Source organism: Astatotilapia calliptera, chromosome 17 (genome assembly GCF_964374335.1).
Source record: "Astatotilapia calliptera chromosome 17, fAstCal68.1, whole genome shotgun sequence".
In the NCBI taxonomy this organism is placed as follows: Eukaryota; Metazoa; Chordata; class Actinopteri; order Cichliformes; family Cichlidae; genus Astatotilapia; species Astatotilapia calliptera.
Window position 1 is genome coordinate 28,875,525 of NC_137438.1, and position 18,664 is coordinate 28,894,188.

The 18,664-nt window shown below is 41.9% G+C and overlaps 1 protein-coding gene across 3 annotated transcripts; it reads left to right on the forward strand.

Moving 5' to 3' along the window:
- Positions 1-17: 17 nt before the first annotated feature.
- Positions 18-18,268, forward strand: mettl25 (methyltransferase like 25). 3 transcript variants are annotated; one of them, XM_080292095.1, is made up of 13 exons: positions 18-155; positions 495-611; positions 1,152-1,331; positions 1,477-1,583; positions 1,708-2,292; positions 2,601-2,748; positions 7,256-7,350; positions 9,444-9,473; positions 10,026-10,099; positions 12,681-12,774; positions 13,741-13,815; positions 14,235-14,306; positions 17,475-18,268. In XM_080292095.1, exons 3-13 carry the CDS (start codon positions 1,262-1,264, stop codon positions 17,580-17,582), a joined length of 1,458 nt encoding a protein of 485 aa, XP_080148221.1. In that variant the 5' UTR covers positions 18-155; positions 495-611; positions 1,152-1,261; the 3' UTR covers positions 17,583-18,268. The 3 variants fall into 3 exon arrangements, with proteins under 3 accessions (XP_080148221.1, XP_080148222.1, XP_026003258.1); XM_080292096.1 differs by having other exon boundaries at positions 1,249-1,331; XM_026147473.2 differs by lacking the exon at positions 18-155 and having other exon boundaries at positions 276-611.
- Positions 18,269-18,664: the final 396 nt, after the last annotated feature.

The window sequence follows — 18,664 nt, forward strand, 5'->3', positions numbered from 1 at the left end:
AAGACAAGACTTGATAAATCGATTGCGGAAGGCCCTATTTCAAAATGTTCCTTGTTGAAATTCCTTGTTATAAATTCATGCTGTAGTGAACAGGTATAAAAGGAGGCTTCAGTTAAATTTTTTTAATCGTTTTTGAACAACTTATCAATAACAACGTGAGTTTTATTATTTTTTTCTTGTCGGACTTCCAAGTATGTTGGTTTTTGATGAAGTGTAAACGCCCTGTTACACTGTGTAAACTCGCCTTGTATGTATGTAAAGCTTATATTATTGAAAAATAAAAAACAGATCAGTAAATTCATCGAACCGTTTTTTCTACTGCCAATGTCTAGGCGTACACCAGAAGTGGGACGTTTGCGTGCTTGCCCAGCTCCTCTTCGTTTTATTAATTAACATGAAATCCTCCTCATGCAGCCTCACAGAAATTCAGCAACGGATAGACGAAGTCACTCGGTTTCTATCTATAACTCTTAATATTGCTAATGCCCACACAGTGGAGTTTTACACTCACGACGTGTGGAAACGGTTCGTGGCCGTATCACCGGAGGACGTCCTGTCAGCTGTAGGTTCCGGTAATCACCAGCAGAGGGAGCCACAGCACAGGCAAAGTGGTAAGCTAGTTCCAACCAAACAAGAGAGCGAAGGGCTTTTCTTTTCTTTTCTTTTATTGTCTAATATGGAAGCTTGTTTCCTGGAAAAATGTCAGAGAGACCTAATTTCTTAAAAAAATTTGAGATAACAACCCCAAACATTGACTTATGGATGGCAAAAAATAAAATAAATAAATAAACTTTTGGAAACATTCTTCCATGTTTAGGAACAAGGAGTAACCTAATACTAATGATATATATATTTTTAAAGTGTTGATTTTACTTAGACTTGAAGTTGTTAGTTACTTTTGAAACAAGGTAATTATCAGCCCAAATGTGTGTGGATCATATCGCATCTGAAAAGGGACTGCAGATGTTCTGGACCAAAATCTATGTTAGTATCAGCTTATTAAAGATTTGATCCCCAGTATTTATAAATTAATATAAATTATCAAGGCATAAAAGCAAAACTATTTATACATGGACCGAAACTGTGAATTTTAAAGTATATTCTATGTGGACTTTATGTTACAGATATCCCATATCTGTCTCCCTAAACAGAGCAGCCCAGCACCACATTTGGGTTTTGCAATGATACAAAGCGACTGGTTGGCACCCAGGAACTTGTGCAGGCAGCTAAAGAGCACTCTCTTCCCAGCCTTGGACTCTGCATGAGCCGGGAGAATCTACTGCAGGACCTCAGGGACATGAAGTCCGACTCTGGTACTCCAGAGGAGACAGGTAGGGAAGGATTGTTTCCCACTGAGAACAGGAAGCAATCCAGGATTGTCCTGTTCAAATCACAACCATAATTTTTGAACCTATGTGGTGTCAATTTTGGGGAAACTGTGACATTTCTTTCCACTGACCTTTTTTTTTAATATAGTGGCTGCTTTTGAGTCAGATGAGTTTATGACTTCTAAGAAATCCCATGAAGTCCAGTCCATGTCTGAGGTGGTGGCCTGCCTGGCTCAGCACTGTGGGGTTAATCAGGTAGGGCAACATTTTTATAGGTACAGGCAATATCCTAAAGGTATATACTGTAAAAAAGAAATCTGTAAAAACCACTGAACAGCTCTGAACATGTACTGTTTTTGTTTTTTAACTTGACATGCAGGTGATAGATGTAGGCTCAGGGAAGGGCTACTTGAGCTCCTTCCTCTCTCTTCAGTATGCCCTTCGGGTGTATGGCATTGACTCCTCTAGCACCAACACCCACGGTGCTCAGGAGAGGAACAGGAAGCTAAAGAAGTTCTCGAAAGCATACCAAAAACACACCAAAGCAGCAAGGACGCAATCAGAGGCCACACATTCTCCTCAGGAGGAGTTAATAGAAAGAAAAACTGGGCTGAATGGAGACGAAGATGTTTTCTCTGGTAATGGGCCAAGAATTCGGTCACAAGAGGAGGAGAGGGTGTTAACAAGCTCATCAGACATCAACCCCACAGTGGAAGGACGTTCAGAGCAAAACCTAGAAACAGACGAGCTCTTCCTGAGTGCTTTATCCGTGGATGTAATACAGCCTGCTTCCCCCAGAGTTCCCCCAAGTCAACTCAGTGCTGAGGAGAGAGAGAGGAGGAAGAGAGAGAACCTGGAGAGGAAAGCTCAGAGCAGGGCAGACAGCACTGGAGCCGTGTTTTCACCTCTCACATCTTACGTTACTGCAGAAACAGAGCTCCGAGACCTCATCAATGAGCTGGAGGTGAGCAAACCCAAAGCCAAAAGTAAATGTTTAATAATATAAGTAAAAAAAGAAAAGCTTCTTATATATTCACCCAGCTGTAGAGCATAGTAGCATAGCTTGATTCCCATAGCAACTCCTAGAATTACAAGTGTGTCACAGCAGCTGGAGTTTGCATTACTGGAGTGAGTCTGGGATGTGACTGCGGTGCCAAATCTGCAGCGCGTCATCATCAATAAATTTTACCATCGATCTCTACTACTCCCCCTACTTGCTTCCATCTCCTTTTCTGTTCTCTCCCATCTCTGTGTGATTTGTCCAAAACCCAGGATGCAGTCATGGTTGGCCTGCACACTTGTGGCGACTTGGCTCCCAGCACGCTGAGGATGTTTGTGGCTAAACCGGAGCTAGCCGCAGTCTGCAGTGTGGGCTGCTGCTATCACCTGCTGTCTGAGGAGTTTGACCATGCCGGACAGAGTAAACAAACACACACACACACACACACACACACACACACACACACACACACACACACACACACACACACACACACACACACAATTAGAGGTGTAAATCGCTTCCAGGAGTCAGGAGGTGTGTTTCTATCTGTCTCTGTTTGAGTTGAAAAACTGTAACTGTACACACACACACAGCCTGTGGTTTCTCATGTGCTGTTTATGTCTATTTCTCTCCCTCCTTATTTTCACTGACACTTCTCCCATAGTCCAATCTCAGACACCTGCACTTCACCAATCTGCTCTTATCAGAAATGTAATCTTATATTCCCACAAAGAGTCACATAAACACTTAAACCGAGCCACCACAACATTAAAACCACCTGCCAGATATTGTGTTGGTCCCGCTTGTGAGCACTGACCCGTAGACACAGATCTGTGATGTTCTGCGGTGTCTGTCACCAGGGCTTTGGCAGCTGAGTCTTTGGGTCCTGTGGGCTGTGGGGTGGAGACTGCTTAGATCAAGCCTTGAATCTTCCAAGTCCCAGTCAGTGCAGTGGTGCTGGATTCAGTCCTGTAAGGTTCAGTGTGAACCACTATAGTCAGAGAAGGATTATCCTCTGTATTTTTCCCATGTAGAGATCTTTAGGGTTTACAGAGAATGGTCAGAGCAGTAGAAGATATCCAATGAGCAGCAGATGGCTGGGCAAAAATGATTTGTCAGGGGAGAATGGCCAGGCTGTTTTGGGCTGATAGAAAAATAACAAAATTAGCCACTCGTAAAAACCAAAGTATGCAGAAGAGCATCTCTAAAAATACAACAAGTCAAACCTTGAGGCATATGGGCTACAGCACCTTTGCAGCAACTGTAGGTAGACTCAGTCAGGTTGAATGGTGTGCTTTATACAGTGGGGCAAAAAAGTATTTAGTCAGCCACCGATTGTGCAAGTTCCCCCACCTAAAATGATGACAGAGGTCAGTAATTTGCACCAGAGGTACACTTCAACTGTGAGAGACAGAATGTGAAAAAAAAAATCCATGAATCCACATGGTAGGATTTGTAAAGAATTTATTCGTAAATCAGGGTGGAAAATAAGTATTTGGTCAATAACAAAAATACAACTCAATACTTTGTAACATAACCTTTGTTGGCAATAACAGAGGTCAAACGTTTACTATAGGTCTTTACCAGGTTTGCACACACAGTAGCTGGTATTTTGGCCCATTCCTCCATGCAGATCTTCTCGAGAGCAGTGATGTTTTGGGGCTGTCGCCGAGCAACACGGACTTTCAACTCCCGCCACAGATTTTCTATGGGGTTGAGGTCTGGAGACTGGCTAGGCCACTCCAGGACTTTCAAATGCTTCTTACGGAGCCACTCCTTTGTTGCCCGGGCGGTGTGTTTTGGATCATTGTCATGTTGGAAGACCCAGCCTCGTTTCATCTTCAAAGTTCTCACTGATGGAAGGAGGTTTTGGCTCAAAATCTCACGATACATTGCCCCATTCATTCTGTCCTTAACACGGATCAGTCGTCCTGTCCCCTTGGCAGAAAAACAGCCCCATAGCATGATGTTTCCACCCCCATGCTTCACAGTAGGTATGGTGTTCTTGGGATGCAACTCAGTATTCTTCTTCCTCGAAACACGACGAGTTGAGTTTATACCAAAAAGTTCTACTTTGGTTTCATCTGACCACATGACATTCTCCCAATCCTCTGCTGTATCATCCATGTGCTCTCTGGCAAACTTCAGACGGGCCTGGACATGCACTGGCTTCAGCAGCGGAACACGTCTGGCACTGCGGGATTTGATTCCCTGCCGTTGTAGTGTGTTACTGATGGTGACCTTTGTTACTTTGGTCCCAGCTCTCTGCAGGTCATTCACCAGGTCCCCCCGTGTGGTTCTGGGATCTTTGCTCACCGTTCTCATGATCATTTTGACCCCACGGGATGAGATCTTGCGTGGAGCCCCAGATCGAGGGAGATTATCAGTGGTCTTGTATGTCTTCCATTTTCTGATGATTGCTCCCACAGTTGATTTTTTCACACCAAGCTGCTTGCCTATTGTAGATTCACTCTTCCCAGTCTGGTGCAGGTCTACAATACTTTTCCTGGTGTCCTTCGAAAGCTCTTTGGTCTTGGCCATGGCGGAGTTTGGAGTCTGACTGTTTGAGGCTGTGGACAGGTGTCTTTTATACAGATGATGAGTTCAAACAGGTGCCATTCATACAGGTAACGAGTGGGGGACAGAAAAGCTTCTTACAGAAGACGTTACAGGTCTGTGAGAGCCAGAGATTTTCCTTGTTTGAGGTGACCAAATACTTATTTTCCACCCTGATTTACGAATAAATTCTTTACAAATCCTACCATGTGAATTCATGGATTTTTTTTTCACATTCTGTCTCTCACAGTTGAAGTGTACCTCTGGTGCAAATTACTGACCTCTGTCATCCTTTTAAGTGGGGGAACTTGCACTTAAACTTGACTAAATACTTTTTTGCCCCACTGTATGACATTTGCAGATTGGATCCAAGAGTCCTCCGTGTCATGTCTGAGCTAACGATTTATTTAATTTTCCATAGCTGGGACATGCCCAGCCACACTGCAATGTTGTGGCTGATTAGTGCATATTCCTACTTTTTAGTAAACAAGTCCAATATTCCACTGAGAATTCTGAGACTCGGCCTAGTTACCCTTCTGGAGATTGAGTTAAGCTCTGACGCCTACTGTTACAGTCATTAGACTGGATTTATGGATTTAAAATGGCTGTTGAAGGCTGCTGAAAATGAGAATATTTGACCCTTGTATTTAAAAACAGAATCTATTAGAAGGAATTGATTCTGCAGCCAGCGTGAAGTATTCTGTGTTTACGGTGTCGTAGTTAGCCCCGAGTTTCACACCGTAGAGGCTGTTTATCATTGTCTGCTGCTGCCCTAGCTTGACGGCAACGCAGGTGCCAGAATGCAGGCTGATATCATCCCTGTCTCATATATTCCTCCACTCCAGAGTTTATGAGGTATGAAATTGTCTACATGTGTCCTCGTGCTTTGTCTGTAGCCTCTGCACGTCTGCAGGAAAAGAGGCCTCGCTGCTGTCGATACAGCACCACGTCATCTCTTGTTAACAGTGCGACCCTCGACACTTGAGAGTGGAAAATGCTATCATGACAGCTGATTGAAAACACTCTTTTCCACACTTGTTTCTCGATCATTTAAGGAAAGGAACAAAGGCGTTCGCTCACACACGCACAGTTTCACTCCCCTGTTGGCCTTACAGTGCAGTCTGGGCTGCAGGCCAGCTCCTGTGGTGGCCTGCTTCAGCCCAAAAAAGGATCCAAAGGCCTGAAAGCTTCGTTGGAGAAGGACGTTATACATTTATGTGATCGGCTCATTTAGAATTCAAGGATTTCCTGAAGTGCAGCATCCACATCTAGTACTGTAAACTTTCTATATACTCACAACAGCAAAAACGACTCCAAGACGAGTACAGCTTTTGAGTGTACATGTCCGGTCACGCACTAGAATATCAGAAATATTTATCTGACCACTTCAGAACGAGCTCTGTGACCAACACAAGCAAAGCTACTATAAACAGCTCTGTGCACATAATGTACTGAAATCCACCCTTCAGATGTCACAAAGCCTCGTCCACTTCAGTTGCTTCTAAGGGCCTGTGTTGGCGGCCATGTGCCAGGCAGACGTGAAGCTAACCTGACTGCTAATATGCCCCCGTGTCCAGAGCAGTTTGTGAAAGCCTGACCATCCACAGCTGCACATGTTATTAGTGCTTCCTTTGACTGTACTCCCACTGGATTCGCTGTGCCTTGGCCTCAGTCTTCCAACCTTTTTAAAGGGACATGAAAAGGATGGCATGCTGTCAACACTCGCCACCCTCCCACTGGGAATCAGGGTTTTTGAGTACTAAGAACTCCTGCGGTTAGAAAAATGGGGCTCAAATTGCTATTTTTCCACACAATAATTAGAGGTTAGCCGTACTGACTATTTAGGGGGTAACATATGAATTTGCTTGCATTAAAAGAGAAGTTTGAAGTTCTTTTGGGTGATTTTCTGCTGAGAGTTAGATTAGCTTAGCACAAAATGATTAAAAATTAGGAGGCTGATGGTCTTAGCTCCTCAAAGGTAACGAAACACTCTATCAGCATCTATAAAGCAAAATAATTACGCTAGGTGAAATTTGCTAAACTGTACAAAACCTCAGGATTGAATCAATGTTATTTTTAGGCTAGGCTTGCTTTCCCCAAGGTTTATCTTTTGTGCTAAGCTAAACTAAATTCCTGCTGGCTGTGTCTTCGGATTTAATTTAACACTAACTAATAGGTCATTTGAATCCACTCCCCTGGGATGTTCTAAGGCAATCACTGCAAAAAACAACAAAAAAAGTTCGGTACTTTTGCTATCTTGATGTTTCTCTTGCAAATATTTGAAATAGATGAAAACAGCATGAAAAATCCCACTGGTCAACTAAACTGATTAATCAGTTGACTCATATTCCTGTGTGTCCTCTCACAGAGTGTTTACAGAGTGTGTGTGGTTTCCCTCTGAGTCAGTACCTCCGTGACCAATCCTGCTTTTGTGGCAGAAATGCCAGGATGTCAGCATGTTTGGTAAGTTTCTCATGTGTTTTGTTTTTTTTTTTCTTTTTTCATGGCTGCATACAAAAAGCCCCCCAAACAAACAAAAAAAACTATTAGCTGACAGTAGAACTTTACACTGATGAACTCAAGAGTCTGACCGTCAGTGGATGAATCACATACTGTTCATGTTTTCATAACCCTTGGTGCATACTGAGGTCTGATGGATACAGTCAACTGTATTTATACTGTTGCTTCCAGTGTATATAATTTTGCTTCTGTAACCAACCACAGTGGATTTGAAATGAAGTAGTGAAGCTGTGATTGAAGTGCAGACCTGCAGCTTTATTACAAGCGGTTTAAAAAACGTTGCATGGCAAATTACACCCATTTGTTATAAAGCCTTTCCATTTTCACAGGCTCAGAAGAAACTGTCCCCCCACCACCACACACACACACACACACACACACACACACACACACACACACACACACACACACACACACACACACACATTCACTTGAACAGCATGCTCGGATGCATTGAGGTCACTTGTCTGAATTGGATATTTAGGAACATTACATTTGTTCGCCTTACAAATCTCTGGGGCTGCTTGCACAGCATCATCCATCGTGGCCCTATTTTTATGCTGCAGATCTGAGCACCTTGGCCGGGAGTCCATTGATTAGCCACTTATTAATCGTCACACAGTTGCTTAAAGACAGACTCCCCAAGGATTATAGTTGGAAGCCAGAAATCTTCTCGTATCAAGGTCATGTCTCTCTCCTCTGTGACCAGTCCAGATATGTGTTCGTAGAAAAAACATCATCACCAGATCCTACATCCACCAACGCATCACTGCGGTTTTGACAGACACTTTGGTATTTTTTGTGTCAGTGGTTTCCCAATAGTGTGCACATTGAGGCAAGTCTGGGTGTGCCCTGATCCAGGTGTGCTTTGGTATTTTTGTACAACCATTGAATTGTTATTGCAAACATATAACTGTTCTATGTGCACTGCAAGGGTCTGTTTCAGAATCAGAAGCCAAACAACTCTTCTGAAAGAAACTTGGCCTACCTTAAAAGAGCACTGGATTCATACCAAAGGCTGACAAGTTAACAGAGGCAAAGTATTGTTGAGTGGTGACAACTCTGCAATAGATTACAAATGGCACGGGCTGTCAAAGAGTGTTATTCTGAAAAGCAAAAAGGGAGAACTCTTTGGGTGACAAAGATTGTTTTGCATAGATACTCTGTAGTTGTGGCTTGCTCGCAAAGAGTTTGAAAACTAATACTTTGGACCATCAGCCCTTTCATTCTGGCCCAAGGTAAAAGTTTTTTTCTTCACCAAGGAAATACCAAGAATTCTTCAATCATCAAGAAATTTCTTGCCTTCCTTGGGTAAATGTCTGTGTTATCCATGTTGCTGAACTTTCCGGTGCATCCCTTCTTTCCAAGAACCTGCAAAATTGAACTGGCAACCCAAGAGTTTCCACTATCTTTCCAATAGATCTCTTTTGTTTTTCACCCTAGCGATGGCATTCTTCATGTGCGCTGACACATCTTTCCATGTCTGTAATATTGAGAGTTCCCATGAGCAGCTACCAAATTCAACTTCAATATGTGGCGTTTTACAGAAGCAAAAATGTACCACTGTTCAAATACTTATGTACCTAATATACTAGACCAGGGGTGGGGGAACTCCAGGCCTAAAGGGCCGGTGTCCTGTAGGTTTTAGAGGTGTCCTTGATCCAAGAGAGCTGATTTATATGGCTAAATGACCTTCTCAACATGTCTCGAAGTTCTCCAGAGGCCTGGTAATGAACTAATCATTTGATTCAGGTGTGTTGACCCAGGGTGACATATAAAACCTGCAGGACACCGGCCCTTGAAGCCTGGAGTTCCCCACCCCTGGACTAGACAATAGGCTCAGAAGTCTTGTAGAGTCCATCTGCTGTTCTGGCAGCACACAAAGGACCAAGACTATATTAGACAAGGGTGATCATAATGTTTTGGCTCATTAGTATAACCAGAGCATCAGAAATGTTTTTTTTTCTTTACTCCTACAGCTCACTTTTTTTCCAGGAAAGTCTTTGTCTTAACACTTTCCCATTTGTCTCAAACAGGCACTGGAAAGAGTTGCACTTGGCCAAGGGGTAAGTAAGGCGTGCATACTAACTGTAATCAATATCATAGACAAATAGCCATCATTGCAAAAGAATGGAAGCTCTTTCTGTAAACTGTCATTACGCTCATCAAAACAAATACATCAAATGATTTCAAATCACAAGTGCGGGCTTTCACAATCACCCAGGACCGTATTATCTTCATTGCTGATCTCCGGCATGCATTCAAACAATCAGCCCATTAATTCTGCCATTGTTTTAAGTCTGTGATTGACTACAGTGTATTTATTTGAAATGCAGAGCTTGGAGGCTCCAGGCCAAAGCTGATACATGACACCCGCTGCCATTAATATGGAATGTTTATAAATATTAATGCAATCATGGAAAGATTGATTACTGACTGGAACAGAACTCTGAATCCAAAAACAGGCTTGATTGCTTGCTAGTGTTGCACTAAGTTTGCAAAGTGTCAGAAATATTCGTCGGCCATTTGTACACATGTTTGGTGAAGGAAAAAAAAGTTTTTCACTGTAAAAGCTGAGTTATGTTAATTCAAATAAACAGCTTTGTCCTTCCCTGCAGATTCAGATGGAATCTCTGTTCTACCGAGCAGTCCTTCATGTTATTCTGAGGGACCACTACAGCTCCTATAAAAGGTAATCTACAGGAATTCACATCTGGACCAGCGGATTTCTAGTGGAGTATGAGAAATCAGGGCAAATGCATGTAATTTTTTAAGACCTTTTTTTTTCCTTCCCCCTGTCAGTGTGTACAGTATCAACTATGTTTGGTTAGAATGAGTGAGAACAGAACAGGTGTCAAGCTTTGATAGCAGTCCAAAGGTTTTGTTTTATTTGTTGTGAACCAGAAGTGAAAGGTTTCTTTCTCTGGCTTGTTTAGGTTACAAATGACCCAAGACTTGCCAGCAAAAGCCATATGTACTCAATTCCTGGCCAGATTTGGGTGTATTGTTGTATCAGGCCTAATGAATAATAGACTTGAGGGTTCAAATGAGCTTGAAGTTTACATATAGATCAGTTAGTGGACAGAAATTGAACCGACAGGAAAAAGTCTTTTGTTTCCAAGCAGGTAACCTATGGCAATTCTAGCTGCTAGAGCACAGCTACAAATGTTTTGTTCTGAAAATGTTCAAAGATCATTACCCTTCAGTGTTATAGTGATGTTTTCAGTACAGGAAACATTAAAAAAATCTGATTAATAAACATAAGCTATGTTATATGTTCATACTGTCTGCGCTAACACATAACATAGCTGGAAACATTCCTCAGAGATTTTGGCCCATGTTGACACGATGGTGTCACACAGTTGCTCCAGATTTGTCGGCTATACATGTGTGATATGAATCTTCTAGTCCACCACATCTCAAGGTGCTCCGATTGTTTTGAGATCTGGTGACTGTGGAGGCGATTTTAGTACAGTGAACTCAAAGTTGTGTTCAAAAAACAGTTTAAGATGATTTGAGCTTTATGATATGGCATACTATCCTGCTGTAAGCAGCCATCAGAAAGCAGGTATGCTGTGGACACGGTCAGCAACAATACACAGCTAGGCTTAGGTATTTAAATGATGCTTAGTTGGCAATAAGAGACTCAAAAAGTGCCAAGAACGTATCCCCCCACACCATTAAACCAATGCCAGACTGAACTGCTGACACGAAGGAAGATGGATCCATGCTTTCATGTTGTTTACACTTAATTCTGACCTCACTGTTCAAATATCACAGCAGCAATTCAGACTCATCAGACCAAGTTTTCTCAGTAGCTCATGTGCTTCAAAGTTTGATGTGTTGGCATGCTCGTCTGCATACCTTGGTATTAATTAGTGGCTAGCTGGGTTATTGTTACCCAAAAGCAGCCTGGCCATTCTGTTCTGAGGTCTGGCATCAACTACATCTTCACCCAGGGAACTGCTGCTCACTGGATATTTTTCCTTTTTCAGACCATCCTCTGTAAACCCTAGAGATGGTTGTGTGGGAAAATCCCATCTCAGAGGAGGTCATCACCATGCCGTGTTCAAAGTCCCTAAAATCACCTTCCCCATTATGATGCTTGGTTTAAACTTCAACCTAAAGTCGTTGAATTATTACCTTGTTTGATTGATTAGATATTTGCGTTAAAGAGCATTTGAACTGGTGTACTTAATAAATTGTCCAAGAGTAAATACTGTTTACCATGCTTATCATCTTATTATACAGAGTTAGCATTGTAACAGTTACTGTTAGCACTAAACACAACAGTAGTTGGTCAAAAATGACAATTAAAGTGATGATGGGACTCTAATGCTAATGCAATCAAAGTCATTCCAATATATACTGATGGGAAGGTGAATGTACCAAATTTCATAGCAGTCCATTAAACAGTCTAAAGAAAGCCAGTAAAATCATTAAAATTTGTACTCTGAGAATCATTTCTATAAAACTTCAGATGCTTTTAGTTATTTCTCTTTCGACCAAAGTGGTGGCGAGACTAACTGGACATACATGCCGTAACTGACTTACTTAGATCCACAAAACTACTAGGAATAAAAAGGTGAGCCGTTGCCTACAGAGAATTTAAATAAAGGTACCAAAATATGGGCACATATATGAGAAGGCAGCGTCATAACGCACACAGAAACATGTTTAGACTGGCAGTGGTTCTTGATTATGCATTTTAAGTTAAAAATTCCTGCTAAACTCCACATCTCCTTTTTTCTTTGTGAATTTTCTAGTGTTTCTTGTGGATTTTTGGCATTTTAATGAACATTTGTACATTTTCTACATTACTAGAAATACTGTAAAAAATAGAAATTCTTAACACCATCTGGTAGCAATTAAGGCAGAATATGCAGGCATCCTTCAAGCTTCAGTTTGTCCTTAATTCACCTTGCTATCCAAAGAGTAGCTGCTGCTTTACAACCCAGCCCATTCTCACTCCATTCCCTATACTGTAAGGCCTTTCAGCCAGTGTAGTGCACATCTTTAGTGACTTATTGTATCTGCCCGACAAAGCCAAACAATAGAAGGAAATGCTGCAGACCTCAGTTTACTCTTATCAAAATATTATCACTCCAGACACCATCAAAGAGAACCTGCCTGCTGACCTTTGACCTTCATCAGATCAGCATTGAATACCCATTAGTCTTCCCCAAACACCAGCTATTCCTCATCGTTTAATCCTTAGAAACATTTGCTGAGGTGTGAGTGCATCACTGAGCAGAAACATGTTTGTTCCACAGTGAAAAGCGAGTTGGGAATGTTTACTCCAAAGCAAAGTCATTTGTGGACTACGTTCGGCGAGCTCTGCGCAGACTGGAACTGGATGAATCAAAGGTCGGGAGCAGAATATTACACTCATCTTTACACCTTCCACAAACACACAAGAAAAGAAATAAACACACTGTCCTTCTGCATTTTCAGCTACAGATTTAGGTTAGAGCTAGACTCAGTAAGTGGACCATTTCCAATCCATATTTTTACTCATGACCTCAAACAGAGAAGCGTTGCATAATTCACAATTCAAAATTATCCTTATTTGTTTTATACTGACCCTTGTTGTAGTCCCTGAGTTCATTCTCAGCTGTTTAAGCTCCTCTCTCTTTAAGGCCACCCTCCCTTTGATCCAGCTGGTCTTCTGATTGGCTGCATGGGGCCAGTCCCAACCAGCCAATCAGCAGCTGGATAGGCCCAGATGTTTTGACATCTTACAGAGCCATAAGTACAAAAAAAGACTGTCTGACAGTGGAATTATACATCTGCACCTACTGCACTGTGACCTAATGTGCAGCTCCATAGGAATCTAACTACACGTCACACTCAGTGCGGCCTCCACAGATATAAATGCTAGCAACAGCTTTAGCCACTTGTGAAGCCGACATCATAGGCTGCGTGTAGATGAGGCCTGAGCTTTTGCCTCTCAGGGATTACTTTCACATATGCTGACCTCATTATTTGAAAATTTGAGCAACAATCATTCTAACAGCATGTATGTGACAGGATATAAGTAAAAACCTAACAGGTTGATTTAGGTTAACAATAGAGTGTGTCGTATCGTATAGTATAGTATAGGATCTTAGTATAGGATCTTTCACACTGTTGAGAAGTCAGTCATCTGGTTGCTCTGGGTAACAGTGGGCGATGGCGCGCTGTCTGTCTGTCCCATGTTTCTCACAGCTCTTTAAAAACATGCTATTTTCTGTCACTTGTCCCACTTCACATCTCCCTCACAGCTTGCTTCCAACTTTTTTTGTCATTCTCCTCTCTTTTACCTGCATATATAACACGTCACTCTCTCTTTAGCTCTCTGACAGCGACATCCAGGATTATCACAACACATACAGAGTGCGAATGGATGAGATGCATGCTTTTAACATGGTAAGTCTTCCATACATCTTGGTTCTCTCCCTGTCGAGCATCCTAGTATTTAATTCCCACCTTAGATTCCAACAACATGTTTAAACCCTTTTTTGTGTAAAAATCTTTTTTTTCCTGTAAAAAGAAAAAAAATTACAGACCACTAAGTGAGGTCATTGTATTCTACGGGGAAATAATGAGAGAGTGATTGCTCTGAACGAGAAGAAAACCACCCACTTTTTTCCCTCTTCTTTTCTGAGGCCACTAATTGTGATGTCAGCCAGCATACCAGTTTTCTTTCATGACACAAACCAGTAAAATAGGTTTTGGGGAATTGCGGACTACTTGGAAGACACAAGTTTTGCATATGTGTCAAATAGAGTAAAAAAAAAAAAAAGATATACACGTGTGCTTTCTCTCATGTCGGCCTCTTTCTACAGCTGAAGGTGACCCTTGCTCCCTGTATCGAAGGTCTGATTCTCCTCGATCGCCTCTGCTATCTGAAAGAACAGGTAAAAAAAATATTTGGTGTCATCAAACTGTCAAATCCTGCTTAAATGAATTCAACTCTGATGGTGCTTCAGAACATTCACAGCACAGCTTTGGAGGATTTTTCCAATTTTCTGTCTGGGCTCATCTTTATGATTCGCTTGTTCAGCTTGTTGATTGGGATATGAAATATACTTCCCAGATGATGAAAGTGAACACACAGAAATGTCAGCTGAAATCTGGAAACCTCTCTTTGTTATTGACAGTAACATAGGTGTCGGCTAAATTGAAGCCAGCCTGCAATTTATCATCTCGTGTTGCGGCAGCCAAACACAACACGCTAATCTTTGGTCTGAGTCATAACGATGAGATGTGTATGATCGAAAAGCTTTGAAGTTCTGATTATGCGAGATTATATGTCAGATGAACCTCCTTAAATGAGAAGGGGGGGACGTAATCAAGCTCTGTAACATCAAGTGCACTGGTCAGCGTTTGGGGGATCTCCCTTGAGGTCAAGCAGAGGAAGGGGGGAAAATAGGAGATGATGGATGGATGTTAATGTGATCCATGCGGTGATAAGTGTGCAGAAGCACGTTCAGCCTTAAACAATCATGTAAGCACACAAAGATCAGGTGTTGAATTGATGTGTTTTCACTGAATTTGCAGGCCCTGATAGTAGAACAACGATGCACATATTCCAGTAAGGAGAGCTCATCTGGAAGAAGAGAATGAGATTTATTACAAAAAATATGAATATGCAAATTTAGACTCAAATGAGAGGCGACATCATGGAGCAGATTCCCAGATTATGGTAGGAGATTGGTTGGACCCACAGGAGTCACATACACTGCTTGTGGAGCAGAGTAAGCAGATGGCTGCTGAGCACTTTTGGATGAGATGCCCTGGAAAACTTGGATGATGTAGAGATGGGGAGGAGGAGGGTTGCACGACGGGCGGCCTGAAAGGGAGAATTTACAGATCACTTTACAGAGCGAATTTAAAGGACTGAACAGGGGCCTGAATGGAGGCTGATTGACCCAGAGAGTGTGGGCAGATAGATTATTTTTGGATAAAAGCACAAATGGCAACATTTTCATAGAGGTGAGTTTGACAGCGTGGAAAATCGAAATCACACCGGGGCGGCGCAGCCGAGCGTGAAACGGCTGGGTTTAGAATTAGCACCTCCAAGTCTGAGGCCATGGTTCTCAGGCGGAAAAGGGTGAACTGCCCACCCTTTGTTGTGGTGGATTGTTGTCCCAAGTGCAGGAGTTTTAAGTATCTCAGGGGTCTTGTGAGGGAAGAGTGTAGCAGGACATTGACAGATGAACTGGTGTGGCACCGGCAGTCAAGTTTCAAGTTTTATTGTCATGTACAGATAAACAGTGTAGCCACATTTACCCATAATGAAATTCTTTGACTCGAGCTCCTCAGCTTTACATGAGCATATAGAAAGTCTGCAGTTATATTAAGAAGAAAATAACAGAAAATAGCAGTAATAATAATGATAAAAGAGAAAAAAGAGAGGAAAAAAGTATTAAATATTTAGAGAATTTAAGACAAGTTGGTATTTACAGGTTGTGCAAAACTTGTGCATGAGCATTTAAGTGGCATTTGTTGAAGTGCCAGTGTGTAGAGTCCTGTAATTATAGTGAGTGTGTAATGGTGTGTATAGAATGTCAGCAGTTCAAAAGCCTGATGGCTTGTGGGTAGAAACTGTCTCTGTGTCTGCTAGTGCGAGTCTGAATGCTCCCGAATTGCCTGCCGGACGGCAGGAGCGTGAAAAGTCTGTGGCTGGGGTCATGCAGAAGCTGTTGTGGTGAAGACGGAGCTGAAAATAAAAGAGAAGCTGTTGATTTCCTGGTTGACCCGTGCTCCTAGCGCTTGTGGCCATAAGCTGGTGTCAGTGACAGAAAGGATGAGATAATGGGTACAAGTGGTGGAAATCAGCTTCCTTGCAAGAGTGGAGGGTCTCTCCCTTAGTAATGGGGTGAGGTTTTAAGTCATTTAGAACAACTTGAAGCAGAACCAGTTAAGGTGGTACAGGCATCTGACCAAGATGTGTCCTGGAGGTCTCCTATGTGTGGTGTTCTGGGCATGTCCTATTCGGAAGACCCAAGAAATCCTGCGTGGACGTGGCCAGGCAGAGGGAGGTTTGGTTGTCTCTCCTTAGACAACAACAGCAGCAACAAAGCTCTTGCTTGTGATGGTTTAATGGATGACAGTGTTAATCAGCCGCTCAGTCCCATATTTTGCATAGGGGCTGGTCAGAATTTGAATTTGTCCGTCATTGGTTTGTGACTAAACCTAGCACCACCCACCAGGCCTTCCTGTAAAATCCCCCAGCCACAGGTTTTTAATCCAGATAAGAACTCTAAAGAGTGTTCACGGGTAAAAGTTTATTGTAGAAATACTATTTTAGGGGAGGAATTCCCAAATGCCTCACAGCAAGAGGGTCTAAGATCTGAATCCTCTGTCTGGCCGGGGGCTTTCTGTGTGCTGTTTGGACGTTCTCCCTTTGTTTGCATGTATTGGTGTGACTGTGAGTGTGAATGGTTGTCCTTGTTAGGCCTGCAGCAAACTGGTGACCTGTTCAGGGTCTTGCCCTAAGTGGAAGGATGACATGATCACTTGATCGTGTATGAATCATATCAGAGTTTCAGAAAAGGTGGGCGGGAGTAAGCGACACAGTATGCTTGTTTTATTGGTGTAAATGCTCCCCATCTGTAGATATGCACTTCTGTCCATGATAGCACAGTGTTAGAACTTACAACGGATATTTTTGAAGACCCCTTGGCTATGAGTTACAAACACCTGCTTTAAGATTTTTAAATGGACTGAGTACAAACATGGTTGTGGGGTGACTGCCTGAGAAATTTCTGAACACACCCTAGTCAGCACTAGATGATGACAGAGAGAGAGAGATTTCCAGCGCGCATACAACCTCTGGGTTGGCTACAGTTCTACAGCTAAACAGCTTAGCTGCCAAGGAAGACAAACTTGTTTTGCACATAAACATGAGCCCACCTGAGTGAACACTTGCACAGATATTTCTTCTCGGGGGATTCAATAGAGAATTCTTTTATAGAGGAAACATCCTTCAGCTGTAATAAAGCCCAAACTGGGAGCAGAATCAAGATTTTTATATCAGCTCTGTTGTGTGTTTTTTTTTTTTTTTTTTCCTTGTATGCCAGGAGGACGTGTCATTCTCTGCACTGGTGCAACTGTTTGACCCCCTGTTGTCTCCCAGATGCTATGCTGTCATCGGACTCAAGAATGATGGGAAAAGAACTACAAGCTGAGGAACTCGAACATATGCACATAATACAATGATTCAAGGTTCATGTTTATACATGAACGAAGCAGCAATCATGCTTTGAAAGTGATTGTATTATGTATGCATTCCCAACTGTTTGTTTTAATTGCAACATTTCATCTAGTTTGAATCTTTTTTTTAATGTTATCTCGATTTGTGGAACACATGGTGTTACTTTTAAATGGAAAAGTATCTGAAATATTTCTACTTCTCTGGTCTTGGCCTTGGGTTCTTCTCAGAGATCAAACCCGTGCTCGAAACACCTGGAAAAACTGCCTTTTCTCTTTGATAGCATACTATGTATTGCATCCTTTTAACATGTTTTTAAAGACAGTTTAGGGGGTTTGAAGCATTATGGGATTTAAAGTAACCAGGTTCCCCTCAGCAGGTCTGGAAACTCAATTTCTAGAATCCCAAACCAGAGGAAGTAGAGGAAAAGACAGGGCATGTGGTGCCCTTGTCTCCAATCTTAATATTTACTTTTTTTAAATTTACCTCTGCCTCAGTTATTTAATAAATCATATTCTTTGTACATGTTTGAAAATTAATGTATGTGGGTTTTGTTTTTGTTTTTTTGTTTTTTTTAGCATATAGCTCTTCTTCTGACCTTTCCCTGTAAAACCCGTAAGATGTTCGTGTGTGCAAATTGCAGTAAATCAGCAGTTTCTGAAATATTGTGACCAGCCTGTCTGACACCAGCAACCATACCACATTCAAAATCACTTAAATCACATTTCTTTCTCATTCTGATGCTCAGTTTGAACTTCAGCAGGTCATAAAGACCATGTGTATTTTTTTAGCTGCTACAGTGTGATTGGCTGATTAGATATTTGCATTAACAGGCAGTTGATCAGGTGTTCCTAACAAAATGACCAGTGAGCATATAGTTAATATGGTTACTGTAGGAATAAAACATTACATTTATGGGAAACTGTTCAGCTACCAGGTTAATGGATGACAGCTTCTTACTATATGAATATAATATTTAACTGGTTAAAATGTTAAACCCTCTGTCAAGTGCAAAACTTGACCGAAATTTAACAAACTCAAAATAACCGCTTTTGTAGT

What these genes read in the sequence shown, in the direction of transcription:
- mettl25 (XM_026147473.2), top strand. Translation starts at nt 395, where the DNA reads ATGAAATCCTCCTCATGCAGCCTCACAGAAATTCAGCAACGGATAGAC. An exon ending in AGATGCATGCTTTTAACATG is followed by an intron (nt 13,816 to 14,234) that starts GTAAGTCTTCCA and finishes CTCTTTCTACAG; the next exon opens with CTGAAGGTGACCCTTGCTCC. An exon ending in TCTGCTATCTGAAAGAACAG is followed by an intron (nt 14,307 to 17,474) that starts GTAAAAAAAATA and finishes CTTGTATGCCAG; the next exon opens with GAGGACGTGTCATTCTCTGC.